The sequence below is a fragment of the Danio aesculapii genome, chromosome 14, assembly GCF_903798145.1.
Source record: "Danio aesculapii chromosome 14, fDanAes4.1, whole genome shotgun sequence".
Taxonomy (NCBI): Eukaryota; Metazoa; Chordata; class Actinopteri; order Cypriniformes; family Danionidae; genus Danio; species Danio aesculapii.
The window spans coordinates 9,719,384-9,731,658 of record NC_079448.1 but is presented as its reverse complement, the minus strand read 5'-3'; the positions used below and the strand labels follow the sequence as shown (position 1 = coordinate 9,731,658).

Sequence of the window (12,275 nt, the reverse complement as noted above, 5' to 3'; positions counted from 1 at the left end):
ACCTGATATAACATGAGAACTGCAGAGTTTAGCATTTCTAATTAGGTACTCGCTTCATTCAGCTCCCTTTTAGCCAAAGACGTCTGCGGTTGGCATTAAAAGCAGTGTGGTGTACAGTAAAAATTAAGCTTTCTATTTTTGGACTTTTAAATTTGGCATCCTACTGCACAACTCGACATGTTTGCTATCTCTTTTTGTCTTTTTTTGCAACCGGGAACCCGTGTGACGTAGGTTGGTAATTCGTCTGATGGTAAAGTCCGCCCCTGAACATATATAATTCAGCTTTTCATGAGTTGTTGGTTCAGTGGTTTGTATTGTAACTTGTTTACATCATTGTTTATATACAGAAAATATCAAATAATATAGATTGCAGATTGGAAGAGATATTCATTCATTAAAATTTGCACTATTTAAGTCACTATTGACATTTTAAAAAGCCATTTCTTACGCTAATTTAAAAAAAAACTTTTAAAGTGTAGCTGAAACATGTGAATATTCCCTGAATATGCATTCATTGAGTTCTCAGTTTGGAACAGCTTGATTAATTTTGTGCGCTATATTCGTCGCTAATGACTTCCCCGCTCAATTGCACCTGGTCAAACATTTTCAGCCATAATACCAGGAACTATCATGTGTTGCCTTCTGTTTCTTGCAACTTGGAAAACGAGGTTGCGTCACGTGAATGTAAGGCAGAAAAAGCGGCAAGTAGAGGGCAGAGTGAAGACCCAGAACCCGTGCGCAGTGGCAGAGAGAGAGAGAGAAAGATAGAGAGAGGCTCTCTCACGGGGAAAGAGAGAAGGGGGAGAACTCGAGGCTCAGACCCCTCGGGGAGAGGCTAAAAATACAGTCCTCCACTGAGTCTCCAGCACAGCATCTGTCTGTGATGTGGAGCGTCCTGCCTCCGCCATCTCCGTTTCGTTTCCCTCCTCTACCTCCATCACCCTTCACCTATTCCCTGACCGCCTGTCTGACCCCGTTTAACACATTCAAATTGAGTCATCACTCCACAGCCTTTTACCCTCCACTTCACTCGACGCTTATTTCTCGTCCTTTACTTCGTACCTTTCACTTTTTTCCTCTCCTGCCTGCTGTCGCTCTCCTTGCTTCTCCGTTTGGTGACCTCCAGACCTGCGCTGAGTGGGTGGAAAGGAGAGAGAGAGAGATTTTTACAAATCACCTGAATGAATGTACAGTTATTTCATTTTAATTTATATTCACTTTTTTATTTTATTATCTTTTTAATAATTATTTATTAGTTTTTTTTTCAAATTAGTGTAGGCCTGTGTAGCTATTTATCGAATTTCTAATAGTTTGTTATGTATGTATTATAAATACATTACAATATAAATACATTACACCATTTTATTAATTGCTTATTCAATGATTTGTCATTAAGTGCATTGTGTCTGACATTGCATCTCTGAGATATGCAATCTCAGCTTGCATGATCAGGCTGCATCCAGATACCATTGAAACTCATCAGCACACCAGAGAAACATTTATTCATTCATTCATTCATTTTCATTTCGGCTTAATCCCTTTATTAATCTGGGGTCGCCACAGTGGAATGAACTGCCAATTTAGCCAGCATATGTTTTACACAGCAGATGCCCTTCCAGCTGCAACCCATCACTGGGAAACATTCATAAACACTCAGTAATACACATATACTACGGATAATTTATCTTACCCAATTTACTTATACCACATGTTTTTGGACTGTGGGGGAAAACGGAGCACCTGTAGGAAACCCACGCCAACACGGGGAGAACATGCAAACTCCATACAGAAATTCTAACTGACTCAGCCAAGGCTCGAACCAGCAACATTCTTACTGTGAGGCAATCATGTTACCCACTGCGCCACTGTGCAGCCCAGTTTTAAAATCAAAAGTTAATTTTATTGTTATTCATTACATTTCCTTCGGCTTAGTCCCTTACTTATCAGGGGTCGCCATAGCGGAATGAACCACTAACTACTCCAGAATTAGTTTTAAGCAGCGGATGACCTTCTAGCCACAACCCAGCACTGGAAAACCCATATACACTCTTACAAACACTTACACTACAGCCAATTTAGTTTACCCAATTCACCTATAGCGCATGTCTTTGGACTGTGGGGGAAAACCAGAGCACCCGGAGGAAACCCAAGCCAACATGGGGAGAACATGCAAAATCCACACAGAAATGCCAACTGACCCAGCAGGGACTCGAACCAGTGACCTTCTTGCTGTGAGATGACAGTGCTAACCACTGAGCCACCGTGCCACCCTTGTTATTATTATAATTTTTTTAAAGACAGAAATGTAGAAAAGACACTTGAGTGTATAAGAAAAAGACGGAAGAAATAAAATAATAAATAACAATACATTAGGACTTTTGGGCCCCATGGCTGGAATTGCTTAGAGCTATATTTGTGTGGATAATTGGGCATAGGAATACAAATTATACAACACACACACACACACATGTACACACACTATATTCTAAATTGTTACAAATAAAATATTGTTTGTTAAATTTACTGTTATTACACAGTGGCTCAGTGTTTAACACTAGTGGCTTGTAGTGTCGCCTCACAGCAAGAAGGTCACTGCTTCAAGCCCTGTCTGGGTCAGTTGGCATTTCTGTGTGGAGTGTGCATGTTCTCTTCATGTTCACGTGGGTTTCCTCGGGGTGCTCTGGTTTTCTGGTTGCAGCTGGAAGAGCATCCGCTGTGTAAAACATGCTGGATAAGTTGGTGGTTCATTCCGCTGTGGCGACCCCTGATGAATAAAGCGACTAAGACGAAGGAAAATGAATGAATGAATACTAGTTGTATCCTAAAAATGTTGATTGTTAAATCCTGGTAATTATGTTTTTTATCACTATGTCATTTGTTTTCATATGTTCTATTTAATGTAAACATCAGGAGTACCTTAGCAATACATATGTAACATTTGGCATGTCAATAAAGCAAGTTTGAATTGAATTGAGAGAGGGAGATCCAGGGAGAGAGAGGAGAGAGAGAGAGACAGCTGTGGATGTATTATAATCCCCGACGGGCTTGTGTCAGGGGTCTGACGGCTTTTTAAAGTCAGCAGTGATTTACAGACAGTGAAAGTCTCGTAATCACGAAATTCTGCTTGATTATTTCTATAGTCGTGACCTGTCGTGAGGTCACCGTGGCTCTGAACCAAAACTCTGCAAAGCTGCCTGCATATGCAACATTTTAAGGCAACCCAAACAAAGGCCTTCCAAAGCGTCTGCAGTATTGTTATGGCAGCATCATGAAAGCCATTTTGTACTGTAATGAGTTGTGACAAGTACAGTTGTAAAAAAAGGTTGTGATAAATAAATACGATAATAAATGTGTATGTATTATAAAAGGAGCATGTAATTTGCATACGTAATTATATATGCAAATTGTATTTACATTAAACTAAATGTTAAATAAACAATTTATGTGCACCTGCAGGCCTAAAATACCATAAATAACCAACAAAACCTACATATGTTATAATAAAACAATAAGTACTTCTGTGTGCATCTGTGTGTCTATACAGTCAAGCTCGAAATTTTAACCAACGCACACCTCCCACCAGTGCCAATTATACAGCCACATCGCACTGCTACGAGTGTGATGTTGTGTTTTTACAACAATTCGATGGCATAAATGTGTACATAAAAAGAAAATCAAACACAGAGTCTAAAACTCCTTTTGTATGAGGAACTACTTTTCGCCGCCATTCATTTACATCTGCAGAACAGCAGAAATCATTGCTACTTCAGAAACGTCACTTTAGAGCTAGTATTTGAATGATTCTCTAGCATAAGTAATGACAAAACAGATGACTTTTGCTCACATTTTAAGATTATAAGGCTGAACGGCATGAAATGCCATCAGTCTACAGACATTTCCCAGTATTTCTCTGTTGCAATCATGATTTTACAATAATTAACCCAGAAAAAGCCAAAGCAAAGCAAACACTACCAGAAACACTAACAGACTATGGTATAAATACAGCACAACAACATACAAATAAGAGAGTGATTGACTTAGAATGTCACTTACCTGTTTAATAATGATTTTATCAGCTGTAGTTTGTAATTACATTGAGTTTTTCTCCTATAAGAACTTATTATAGGGTCGCTGTCGCCATCTTGTGGCAGAGCGTCAACCATCTTTGCTCTACTCAGCATGACAGGCTGATGGATGCTCTGTATCTCTGAATTTATAAATATTTAAAATAGGCACCATCCTCATAAAGAAACTGCATTGTTGCAATTTAAACAACTACATTCTTACCTAAAAAAGCCTCAAAAGTACATTATGTTGTCCAACAGCTGCAATATTTGTCAAACTGTAGTGAGTTTATTGATCTGCTGTCACTCGATGTGGGTGGAGTAATACAGAAGGGTGAAGAAGCTGTACAAGTGCTGATATTACAGAATATTGCATGGCTATCAGCCAGTCAGATTCGGGAACAAGAATATATATTTATTTATTTATTTATTTTCTAAATAAATTTTAAGAATTCTCAGTTAGATATTTGATTAAAGCCATAAATTTATCTGCATTGTTTAAATAACTAATGTTAGTGTTTTAATACTATTCACAGTTTTTCTCAGTGGCTTTGGTGCATTTCTCACAACACTATTTACATTTGCACAACAGTTCATGCATTTCTCAAAACAATCAGTCATTTGTGCACATCATAGTAGCAGTTTCTCATTCCTTCAAACAAATTGCAAATGCTTTTGGACATGCATCAATTGCTTTCATACAACTCTCTGCTGTTTTCTAACATTATCATTTGCTTATGCCATGTCAGTCAAAATTAACTAAACTTGTGAATGCTGAATAGTCATTCCATATAAAACTAAGAGTCCTCACTTCATTGCTTGAGTCATTACATACAAAAATGTTGATCTAGTTGTCAAAATCTGTCAAGCTAATTTTTTAAATCTTTTTTTTTCCTGAAAATGTCTTCTAAATTGAACAATTTCATGAAGAATTTGCAGACCGATATATGTTGTAGGTTCAGTTTTAATATATACTGCAATATAGTTTACAGTTGTGCACAGCTCTACCCAAAGGAAGTTTATGTTTGTTGTAAATAAGAGTGTATTTATTCTTTTGCACAATGCTGTGTAAAAAGGTGAAACATACATAATCAGTGTCTTGTACTCAAATACCTCACTAAATGCAGTGACGTCTAACTTTAATGTAGTTTTCAAATGACTGTATCTATGACAAATAGTATCTAGTCGTGTCTTGAGCATTTTCAGGACGTGTCACCAAAATCTGACTGTTTGCATTGGAACAAATGTACAGAGTAAACTGTCATAATGAAAACATGACAAAGCCATTTGACTATCTTGTTCATAAACAATGGTGTCAGGACTTTTCATCTTGACGACACTAGCTTTGTTTCCATCCAAAAATGCGAATGAACTTTACGTGCAAAACTGGATTATCGCATAAAAGACGTGCGAATAAAGCAGCGTTTCCATCCAGCGAGTCAAAGCGAACAAAATCGTCACTTCCTGATCAACTTGCACCAAAGATGAACAGTAAAAACTGAATTTACTGTGGTAGGAGAAGCTGCGTCAAGCTTTTCTTCATCTAATAAATGACTTGTGCCTCAGAAGACAATCCTGGCACACAGTGAACGCGCGGTGGCGTTTGAAGGTGTCAGATGCGGAGCACAGACACTCTTGATTCTGGAGGTCATTAATAATATAATAACACTAATACTTAAACAGTAAGGGGTTTTAGAATGACCAAAACAACATTTCAGATGTTTTACAGTGTGCTCAGCCTGCTGGTTTGTCCATTTACACACATTTTGATCATCACATGATGTCTTATAACAAAATCACATGAGCTTTTTTAATGCGCATACTGGAATTTGTTCGGTAAAAGTGTTTCCATCGTAGATTATGCGCATCTTTTCTTATCGAATGAAAAGTTTATCCTACTCAGTTATGCACATAAGTTTTTTTATGCGCAATTTAAAAATTGATGCGCATCATGGCGTTTCCATCAACTGTTTTTTATGCACATATGCATAATGCCAACCTGATCTCACGGGAAAATGTAAGTATTTTACGTTTTGACAGTTTAGTGGCTAATTCGAATGAATTCGTATGAGTTCAGTCGTATGAAATTGTACGATTTTAAAAAGGAGGCGTGGCACCTAACCTCACCCCTAAACCCAACCGTCATTGGCGGATGAGCAAATCGTACTAAACTGTACGAATTAGATCGTACGAATTCGTACGAATTAGCCAGTAAATCAAAAAGTTACGAATTGCCGTGAGATTGTGTTTAAAATGCGCATAAAAATATGTGGATGGAAACATAGCTACTGACACTTTGATTGAAATGAATACTTGCTTTTGAGGAATGAGCTATCCATTTAGAGCAAGTGACACGCTTTCGCAGGTTATTAACTAGGTTTTGCAGTTTGTACTTGTTTTGAGAAATGCATTAACTGTTGTGCAAATGTAAATAGTGTTGTCAGAAATGCACCAAAGCGACTGAGAAAAACTGTAACATTGCAAATTAATTAAAACTAATTAAATAAATTGAAATGTGTGTATCAGTAATCTAATTACCTTGGAGTGTTCAACCAATATTTACCCTGCTTTTTTTTTACTCATAATGATATCAGCTAACAGACCCAGCACACTAGCTTCTGCAACAGGGGGCTTGTTTAGTTTCTAATGATAATAATAATGCAATGATACAAAATGTCTAAAGACTTTCTTCCTTTCTCTCTCTACAAAGGAGTGCTGAACGAAAAGGATAATGGTCTGACGTACGGCAGTCGTGTGGCTCAGCTCAGGAAGAACTTTAACACCACAAATGCCCAGTGTGCCAAACCACCCATCCCATGCAAACCCGCTCACCTACTGACATCCCCTTCAGTCAGATAAACACAAACTTCAAACAAAAGACTTGTGCATAAATGAGCGTATGAGCAGATCCAGGAGTGGACAAAGCTGGAGATGGACGGATGGAAATCAGAAGGTCTTCATGACCCAGCTCGCACCAGCACTCCTCATTTTTTTACACTGTTTACAGAGGAACTTGCTCTTCAAAGCACTGAGATTTGTTCTGCTGCCTTTACATGATATTATGTTTTTATATAAACTTTGTTTCCTTAAGGGGAGAAAAACCAAAGTTATTGTTTAATGTTTTTAACAAAAAATGGCTCAACTTTTTAGACTGGCTGTAAATAACGGTGTCATACTGTGTGAAATTAAATGGTTGGTTTAACTGGTCTTGTTGACTGAATGTTAATTTAAACAAATGAGTTGAGTGGGTATTGAGTGGGAGCCGGGGCTTTCTTCAACACAGGCTCATTGTGTATACGTACCTGTCTACATTTCTGGAGAGCACGAAATATGTAGGCAGAGGTACATCCAGATATTTTGTCTTTAAAACGAAAGCTATGATGCCACAGACAGCTTCTGCTCCTTTTAGCCTACCAGCTGACCGCTTGGAGCTGACCTCCATGTGAATGGCTTTTCTGGCACTACCACTTTGCCCAGTGGCTTGCCACATATGTTGGCGAACTTGGGTTGCGGAGTGGAGTTTACTGCAACGATCCAGTGAAGAATGTCCTGTGAAGAATGGTCCAGAAATGATGTAAACAAAAGCAAAGGAAAATAAATAAATAAACAACCGGCTGAAACGTAGCAAATTCATGTGACCACGACAGCTTTTCTTTTTCAAGATTGCTTTTGAAAACACTATCGGTTGGATTTAGGAAAAGAAAACCATCGTTAGCCAACTAAGGATGCAAGTTCCGTCGTTACAAACTTAGTTCGTTGATTTGCCGTTCCCCAAATCCATCGTTTCAACGAACATTCGCAAACTGCGTCGCAAACATGTGCACTTGCAGCTACACCTTCGGAGCTGTAGTTAGAAGCATAGTTCCTGGCTGTGTTCTATTCCCACTTATTCCCCCTATGCCCTATTCATTTAGAACATTCTTACATTCAAAGTTGGAATGATAAATTTTTTTTTAAAAAAAGCATTAAAATCATCTCTCTTAGGTGTAATTTGCTTTCAAAGTATTTTTACAGTTCAGTTTTGGCGATCTTCATGTTTACAATTCTGCTCCCTTTGCAGTGCACTTTGAAAACATTGATGTCATTTTGAACACAGCCTCATTGCAAAATCTTTAGGTGACCAATTATTTAAAAGCGGAATTTATGTTACATCCCCAAAGCTTGTGAAAACAAAAAACATGGCATACGTTAATTCTTTTAATTTATAGTAGATCATTTATTAAGTATCTGTACTGTAAATGACGGGCCTGTTGGTTAGAAGTTTCTGCAGTGGTTTACATGTGTCAAATTGTAAAAGTAGACTTCTCAAAAACAAAAAAATAAATAAATAAACTATATCCTACTTATAATAATAATTACTTATAGTTATAATAATAATCATCATCATTGATATTATTAATATTATTATAGTAGGATTTTTTTAAATTTCCCAATAAATAATAAATATTACATTTCATTTTATAATAAATAGCCTCTTTATTTATTTATATGATTTATATATTATATTAGAATATGTGTTAGCTTTTGTAAGTGATTTTATGTTTTAGAATAGAATATGTAATGTTCAACTTCTCAGTAATATTAGTAAAGCAAACACAGGCCCTATATGTGCCGTATACATGTTTCAATTAAAATGGAAAACAAGTGCATGTTTTACCAAAACTAATATTGGATTTTATTTTAAATGCGTGTTTGTGTAAAACAATATAACTTGCACAAAGAAATTATGGGGTTTTTCTCTAAAGAAGTACTCCACCCTGTTTAGAGCATTATTATGGTCAAGGAGCAAATTGGTTATTAATTAGTTATTAAAACTATTATGTTAAGAAATGTGTTGGAAAAATCTTCTCTACGTTAAACAGAAATTGGGGTAAAAAATAAACAGGGAGGCTAATAAGTCAGGGGGGCTAATAATTTGGACTTCAACTGTATTTCGCTGTTCCCAGAAATGTAGACTGGGTACATATCCGCAATGGCTTGGCTTTCTTTTTGCACATCCTTCCCTCAGCAAACTAGCAGTAAGAGGGTGTGGTTGAGAATATTGCAGCTGAAACCATCAAACTGGCGTCAATAAAGACAGACCGCCACTCCAAACGCAGAAGCAAATAGTCAGATTTTGATTAAAGATTACCAAAACAAGCATTTTTTATTTCATAGAATATTTTACATGGATTAATTGTTCACCTGTTCAACTGTTGTCAATTGTTCACCGACTTGACCACGATGATGGGGTTCGAGACTGGCACAGAATGGTTCCAGAAGGTAAGACAAAAACAAAAGCCAAAAAATAAAATAAAGAAGTAAATAAGGTCAGAATGTGGTAAAATCTGAAAACATGGTACAAATCAGGCTGCCATGAGGGCTTTTCTTTTTCTGGATTACTTTTGAAAACACTGTCGGTTGTGTTCAGGTAAGTGGGTGTTCGCTGGTAAATCAGTGCTTTTGAAAACACTATTGGTCAGGTTTAGGGATGGAGGAGGGTGGGTCAGTCGACCGATCAGTCAGTCAACATTGGCCTCTGGTAGATTTAAGCAGGAAGAGCAGGCGCAAATGGCACTCGTAAAAGAAATTTGGGATCTCAAAACGAGTCACAGCGACCTCTGGTGGATTCGCGAAAACAAAACTGCAAAAACATACCTCCTGGGACATATTTGGCGTTCTCCAGAAATGTATATAGGGGTACGTTTTCAGAATGAGCCTGGGTTGAAAATTACAGCACAAAACAAAACATCAATCAGACATAAAACATGACTGTAGTAAAAGGTGAAACTTCATGTTTAATTGAGATTTTGGAACTGTCAGCAGCAGAAAGCTCTGACTACCCAATTTACGCGTTTATTCATTCATTCATTCATTTTCCTTGGCTTAGTCTCTATCTTAGAGGTCGCCACAGCAAAATGAACCGCCAAATATTCCAACTATGCTAAACGAAGTTTTTGTCCATCCATCCTTTAATGTCCTTAAGCACACTAGTAGGGATTGTCACCTGATTTTGATGGAAAATAAACCTTAGATAGATGGATGGATAACAACCTTCTAGATATCGATAGATAGATAGATAGATAGATAGATAGATAGATAGATAGATAGATAGATAGATAGATAGATAGATAGATAGATAGATAGATAGATAGATAGATAACCTTCTTTACAGATAGATGGGTGGATGGACAGATGGATGTATGGATAGATCGATGGATAAATGGATAACAACCTTCTAGATAGATAGATGGATGGATGGATAGATAGATAAATGGATGGATAACAACTTTCTAGATAGATAGATAGATAGATAGATAGATAGATAGATAGATAGATAGATAGATAGATAGATAGATAGATAGATAGATAGATAGATAGATTACCTTCTTTACAGATAGATGGGTGGATGGACAGATGGATGTATGGATAGATCGATGGAAAAATGGATAACCTTCTAGATAGATAGATGGATGGATGGAAAGATAGATAAATGGATGGATGGATAACAACTTTCTAGATAGACAGATAGATAGATAGATAGATAGATAGATAGATAGATAGATAGATAGATAGATAGATAGACAGATAGACAGACAGACAGACAGACAGACAGACAGACAGACAGATAGATAGATAGATAGATAGATAGATAGATAGATAGATGATAGATAGATAGATAGATAGATAGATAGATAGATAGATAGATAGATAGATAGATAGATAGATAGATAGATAGATAGATAGATTACCTTCTTTACAGATAGATGGGTGGATGGACAGATGGATGTATGGATAGATCGATGGAAAAATGGATAACCTTCTAGATAGATAGATGGATGGATGGATAGATAGATAAATGGATGGATGGATAACAACTTTCTAGATAGATAGATAGATAGATAGATAGATAGATAGATAGATAGATAGATAGATAGATAGATAGATAGATAGATAGATAGATAGATAGATAGATAGATAGATAGATAGATAGATAGATAGATAGATAGAAAACACCCCAAGTTCAAAGCAACAAGCAGCTAATCGACAGCCAGTCAACCTTCTAAATGTATTTCCATATTATCGCCACATGTTTGGTTTCTCAGCGGCATCTGGTTCATGATGGAGACAGTCAATCATTCCAGACTGTGAAACAGCAGCTGGGATAGTTATCATCTGCGCGTCCGATGGGTCGAGACAGACGGCAGCGGCGGGCCGTCATGCTGACCCTCTCGTCTCAAATGAGCTCATGCAGCAGAGTTACTGACCTCTCCCTTATCTTCTTCCATTCCTCGCTTCCTCTGAAGGATCAGGGCTGGAAAAAAGAGAGACATGGAGGTGCATGGAAATAGAGGGAGCTCAGATAAGGAGGAAAAGATAGGGAGTGAGGATGGAGGGAGATCGAGGGAAAGTAAAGATGATGTAGAGTGAACGAGTCAAAGGATTTCATTAAATTTAGGCTGTATACACTTTATTTTGTTTAAGTTGGCTTAAAGGAATGACAGTAGTGACTGAATCCTTCTGTCGGAGCTGTGGCTTAATAGCTAACACATTTGGCTTAGCCCGAAGTCTGGCTAACACTAATACATGTAAGTGTGTTTGGCACAATGATGTTAAAACGACATATAATTGACATCAAAAACACATCAAAAATGCAAATCAATTTGATGTCAAAAGCTTGACAACCATTTGACAAAATTATGGCACAATTACTACACTATAAGAACATGTAAACTTCCAAATTTAAATGTAAACTACCATCATGTCATGTACAGTTGAAGTCAGAATTATTAGCCTCTATATAAGATCTATTATTAGATCCTCGAGCCCGGGGCTCCCTCCCGTTGCAAGGCAAGAGGGGAGTTTGAGCTCAGACAGATCTTGAGAACTCCCCGGTCATGGTGGATGAAGAGCAAATAACAGTTGCTCTTAAAGAGATAAGTACTAGGTAGGTGTTATGAAGCGGACAGGAGACAGAGGTAAGGAAACGTTAGGGTGTTTATTAAATGACAACAAGGAGCACATGAAGGATAGCCAGGAGGATCAGGAATGATGTTGGGGTCTTTTCCTCCGTGGCTGGGTAACAGGAATACACGAGGATGGACAGCACACACCAGATACAGCTGACAGAGGATGACACAGACTTGGAAGGACTGGAAGACAGGACGATTCGGGAGGACCAGGAAGACTAGGAGGAATACAAAGAGAACAGGTAAGTAAATCGTTTGTTTT

General features: G+C 37.5%; 1 protein-coding gene across 1 annotated transcript in view; it reads left to right on the top strand.

The window, feature by feature from the left end:
- zgc:92242 (uncharacterized protein LOC436899 homolog) overlaps positions 1-7,266 on the top strand; it is a 40,130-nt gene extending 32,864 nt beyond the window's left edge. Inside the window, exon 6 of the mRNA XM_056472252.1 lies at positions 6,775-7,266. Coding sequence (XP_056328227.1) covers positions 6,775-6,923 — 149 coding nt within the window. The 3' untranslated portion in view covers positions 6,924-7,266. The remainder of the gene's footprint in view (positions 1-6,774) is intronic.
- Positions 7,267-12,275: the final 5,009 nt, after the last annotated feature.